The sequence below is a fragment of the Limulus polyphemus genome, unplaced genomic scaffold (genome assembly GCF_000517525.1).
Source record: "Limulus polyphemus unplaced genomic scaffold, Limulus_polyphemus-2.1.2 Scaffold3207, whole genome shotgun sequence".
Taxonomy (NCBI): domain Eukaryota; kingdom Metazoa; phylum Arthropoda; class Merostomata; order Xiphosura; family Limulidae; genus Limulus; species Limulus polyphemus.
In genome coordinates this window covers 38,000-43,846 of record NW_013668817.1, presented here as the reverse complement: position 1 = coordinate 43,846, position 5,847 = coordinate 38,000, and the positions used below count along the sequence as shown (strand labels likewise).

Here is a 5,847-nt window from a genome sequence, read left to right as displayed (position 1 = left end):
GCCTTCAAAAAGTTGACGACTCTACATGTTTCGACGTTACAACGTCATCCTCAAGACAATTGCCAAAGTATTTATAACTTGTTAGTAGGTCATTGACCTGTATGTTATTTTTCATACATTCATGCTAAACCATTTCAAAGGAGATCAATCCACATTCTTGCAGATATATTCGCCAAACCTTCATCTCTATTTAATACTACATGATCTTTTTTATGTTTTATTATTAATGTTTTTCATTGTGTACCAGTTTAACGTTGAATATTATTTATGATTTTAACTTTATACACAAGTGCCAAAATACTATAAGTATTTGACAGGGTTGGCTAATAACAGAGTGAGTAGTAGAAAAGAAATAGTGACGTAAAACTACAAGAAAAATTGAGGTAATTATGATGAGGCAGTAAGAAATTTTTAATTAAAGATTTTTCTTTTTTGCTTAATATTTAACAAACACAGCAATTAAATATTGGGGTGTTGCAAATAATGCTAAAAATTTATAAAAACATGTCAGAAATTACAAATTTCTGAGTAAAAGATTTTTGACTCGCATCTTTGTGTACAGATGAAATTTTTGATACCCTGACTTTCCACATAGTATATATATATATATATAGATCAGTAATAATTATGTATTAATATACATCTGCACACACTGAAAGAGTATCACCATTTGTGTTCTGGTTTTTATTTCATTACAGTTCCATATATGTGTTTCAAATTTAAATGTATTTTTCATGATTATAGAAATCTTTCACTTTCAGGACTTGAACAGGGACCCAATTTCATGTGAATTGTGAAGACTAACAAGTTTTTTGAGTTCAAAAACCACATTCATTCGGAATAAAAGTGCTGATACATGGCTAGTGACAAATCTGAAGATCTTCTAAAGTCCATGTGGATGACCCTACACAATACTATTTTCAAACCCACAAATGATAATACACGGGAAAGGCCAGTATGGCTATCTCTTATAGCTTTGTTTTTCAGCCCTAAAGTTCTTTCTAAGGCTTCCCGATTGGCTCTCGCTGTCTTTGTCATTACGAAGTTTAGGAGGCTTGGCTTTCTTTGGATAGTACTGTCAGTAGCATTGGGATAAAAAGTAAATGTCCAGAGAGATTTTTCCTTTTATTAATTACTTAAAATTTATATCTGATTTTTTAGATATTCTTGTTTACTTTTTTAAAGTATCTTAATCTGCTGTATACTTGAGGTGAACGTAACCATGGGACTGTTTAGATCCTGTATTAGTCATTCATGCCTTTTTGACTCTACTGGAATGATGTCGCTACATACAGTGCATTAAAAAACTCTTTCTTTCCTCTTCATTGTTTTAGGATCTGTACATAATATATATGTGATCAACTTTCCTAGAATTTTATGGGATGCTACTGCAAGATTTATGTCCATGTATTCATGAAAATTAAATAATGGAGATGTATCAGAAGAACTTGCAAATTTAAAACTGTTAAGCCAGTATTTCGTCTTCCCTCAGTTCTGAACCTGAAGCTGTCAAAATCAGTCAGCAGTGTTTTCATATTCCTCTACCTGATAAGCTTGGTATTCTTATAAAAGATATAAACTTTATAAAGAAAATATTTGGAAAATTAATATTTGTCTACAATAAAATATAAATTTTCTAAGTGTGATAATATGTTATTGTACATAATCACTACATAAGTTTAACACTAGTTTGTTAAACCTCAACTACACTGTTGTTGCTGTTAAAACACTACATCAGTTTAACCTTAGTTCGTTAAACCACAGCTACACTGTTGTTGCTGTTAAAACACTACATCAGTTTAACCCGAGTTCTTTAAACCTCATCTACACTGTTGTTGCTGTTAAAACACTACATCAGTTTAACCCGAATTCATTAAACCACAGCTACACTGTTGTTGCTGTTAAAACTACATCAGTTTAACCCAAGTTCTTTAAACCTCATCTACACTGTTGTTGCTGTTAAAACACTACTACATCATTTTAACCCTAGTTCGTTAAACCACAGCTACACTGTTGTTGCTGTTAAAACTACATCAATTTAACCCAAGTTCTTTAAACCTCATCTACACTGTTGTTGCTGTTAAAACTACATCAGTTTAACCCAAGTTCTTTAAACCACAGCTACACTGTTGTTGCTGTTAAAACTACATCAGGTTAACCCTAGTTCGTTAAACCACAGCTACACTGTTGTTGCTGTTTTTGTAGAAAGCAATGTTCACAACATACTTATCTTTATTAATTTTTTTCTGTTCATACAATTTAACACATTTAACTACAAGCTCCACATAAACTAGTTGCAAACAGATCCATTGAAGATGGATAGAATTCTGCAAAAACCAAGTCATATGAAAAGAAAAAAACAAGACTTGTATAACATATCTTACTGCAGTAAAAGTTTAAAAACAAATAGATCTACAAGAGTATTTGTAGTCATGAAATGGAGGGAATGTCTTATGATTTGTTATTCAAGGTTCATCAAACGTTGGTGATAATGTATGTTGGTATATAATTGGAAGATTCAGCTGACGTAGAGAAGACATTGCAAGCACAGACAACTAGCATTGCTAGTTTCAGCTTCAGATCTCAGGCCAAGACCTTCTGAACATACCAATACTGTGAAAAGATCACCTAGAAGATGAGGATTTTTCAGTCAAAACAGTAAATGAAATTACTGGAAACACTCCAATTTTAACTGACTAATTTTTATATTTTTGGTCTGGAAATGATGTCCAACAAGAAAAATTCATAATTTTTATCCATTCCCTCCCATCCTGCTTTAGTATTTCACAAGAGTAAAACACCTTATTGAAGTAATCTTTAAAACAATCTCTCCTCTGTACACTCTTCACCATAACCGTTTTTTAGTAAAAATATGAAAGGATCAGCTAAAAGTAAACAGACTGAAATGAATTCATTATAAACAAGCATCCACTCCTTTCAGCCTAGAAGAAGAAAAATCTTCCTAGCAAAACTGACCCCTTTGTAGATGACTTCTTCTAAACTAACATCCACCAGGTGGAAGATGTTTGAGCATGGAGATTAGTGTTGTTCATTTTGCCTTTTAAGAAATTTTTTTAGTCTATCCTACATTTTGTTAAAATGTATGTATGGTTGTCCCTGGCCATTCAGTTTAATCAATCAATAATGTTAAACATTGTAATCATTCACTAATATTAAACATGTACCCAATCACTAATGTTAAATGTATAATCAGTCCTACAAGTCTTGGTGGATTCAGGAAATTGTAATGTTAATCGTACAAAATAGGTTCAAATCATTGTTGTACTTGTAATACACTGTATTGTCTTAACCCTGATTAAACAGATAATGAATATTGTCTTAACCCTCAGTAAACAGATCATGATATTGTCTTAACCCTGAGTAAACAGATCATGATATTGCCTTAACCCTGAGTAAACAGATCATGATATTGTCTTAACCCTGAGTAAACAGATCATATTATCTTAACCCTGAGTAAACAGATCATGATATTGCCTTAACCCTTAGTAAACAGATCATGATATTGCCTTAACCATTAGTAAACAGATCATGATATTGTCTTAACCCTGAGTAAACAGATCATGATATTGTCTTAACCCTGAGTAAACAGATCATATTGTCTTAACCGTGAGTAAACAGATCACGATATTGTCTTAACCCTGATTAAACAGATAATGAATATTGTCTTAACCCTGATTAAACAGATAATGAATATTATCTTAACCCTGAGTAAACAGATCATAAGATTTGTTGCAAGGCTGCAGTTAATGATTGGTGAAACTATATATATACCAACTGCAGAAATAGGAAAAAGAAATTGTGATTGGTAAAATAATTTATTGAATTTTTACTGCTGCATTTGTTCTTTAATTTATATGTTTGTCACCTAATGTCAAGTTAACACTGGTGGGGACAACACGGCAAGAGTATGGTTACATGCTTCTCGCACGATCCTTTCTAGCTGTTCATAATTAGAAGTAAAAGATTATAGCTTAGAAATGATGGCAATAAATTAAACGTGAAATACTAGTAAATATCTTTCAATTTGATTTTTAAAGTTGTTTTGTCATAAAGAATGCTTAAGTGTTTCTCTAATAAAACTCAGAAATGAACAAACAAAATGCTAAGGGTGACAAAGTGATAGGTAAACAAAGGGATACTGCAAGGGTGTTAGGGGTGAAAAAGTGTTGGATAAACAAAGGGATACTACAGAGGGTGTTAAGATGACAAAGTGACTGATAAACAAAAGGAATACTGCAGAGGGTGTTAAGGGTAACAAAGTGACTTATGAACAAAGGTATACTGCACAGGGTGACAAAGTGACTTATGAACAAAGGTATACTGCACAGGGTGTTAAGGGTAACAAAGTTACTTATGAACAAAGGGATACTGCAGAGGGTGTTAAGAGTACAAAGTGACATGTGAACATGGATATTTCAGAGGGCACTAAGGGTGACACATAAAGGGATACTGCAGAAGGTGCTAACTGTTATAAAGTGACAGATGAACAAAGGGATGATACAGAGGGTGTTAAGGGTTACAAAGTGACAGGTGAACAAAAGGATGCTGCAGAGGGTGTTTAGGGTTACAAAGTAACTGATGAACAAATGGATACATCAGAGGGTGTTAAGGGTGACAAAGTTACTTATGAATAAATGGATACTGGAGAAGGTGTTAAGGGTTACAAAGTAACTGATGAATAAATGGATACTGGAGAAGGTGTTAAGGGTAACAAAGTGACTTATGAACAAAGGTATACTGCACAGGGTGCTAAGGGTAACAAAGTTACTTATGAACAAAGGTATACTGCACAGGGTGTTAAGAGTAACAAAGTGACAGGTGAACATGGATATTTCAGAGGGCAGTAAGGGTGACAAAGTGACACATAAAGGGATACTGCAGAAGGCGCTAAGTGTTATAAAGTGACATATGAACAAAGGGATGATACAGAGGGTGTTTAGGGTTACAAAGTAACTGATGAACAAATGGATACATCAGAGGGTGTTAAGGGTGACAGAGTTACTTATGAATAAATGGATACTGGAGAAGGTGTTAAGGGTTACAAAGTTACTTATGAATAAATGGATACTGGAGAAGGTGTTAAGGGTTACAAAGTAACTGATGAATAAATGGATGCTGCAGAAGGTGTTAAGGGTTACAAGGTTACATACGAATAAATGGATACATGAGAGGGTGTTAAGGGTGATAAATTGACTGAAAGAAAAAAAAAGAACTTTAATACAAAATGGGTAAAAGAAATATCCACGGATCAGTTTATAATGAAAGACAATGTTTTCTAACTTAGCCTAAGATATTTTTATATTGCTAATATGGTAAGTCCACTTTTGAAAGGTTGGGAGAATTTCAGTTAGGGAACTTTATATTATCGCTACAAATCCAATCAGAATTTGTGACAAAAACTGGTGGAATCTGGATCAAAACCCAAATTTTGTTGTGCCTTTAAGAAGAATATCAATGAAACTATGAAAATGTTCATACTCGTGTATGCTGCCTATTCATAATAGCATATTACAAAGTGAATCGGTTCGTTTTGGCATTTAAGGACCGTCTTGGATAATGGTAAAGCCTGTCATCCCCAGTTTTAGCAATTATTTACACTCATGCACAAGGGCTATTTGCTCAAAGCCAACCCTGTTTTTGGACTGATAGACTAGAGAGAAGCCAGGCAGTGAATAATACCTACTGCCAACTGTTGACCGGCCGAATAGTTACAAGTTAAAGCAAAGTGAAGGTTTTTGCGGTAATGGGACGCAAACTGGAGACCCTCGTTCTTGTAGGGTAACCACAAAAAAAAAAACTAACTACGCGCATTAGTGAAATAGAACT

General features: G+C 33.6%; 1 protein-coding gene across 1 annotated transcript in view; it reads right to left on the bottom strand.

Annotated features, from left to right (window-relative positions):
- Positions 1-2,332: 2,332 nt before the first annotated feature.
- Positions 2,333-5,847, bottom strand: part of LOC106468891 (mutS protein homolog 5-like) — a 41,383-nt gene continuing 37,868 nt past the window's right edge. The window contains exon 19 of the mRNA XM_022397259.1: positions 2,333-2,628. Coding sequence (XP_022252967.1) covers positions 2,625-2,628 — 4 coding nt within the window. The 3' untranslated portion in view covers positions 2,333-2,624. The remainder of the gene's footprint in view (positions 2,629-5,847) is intronic.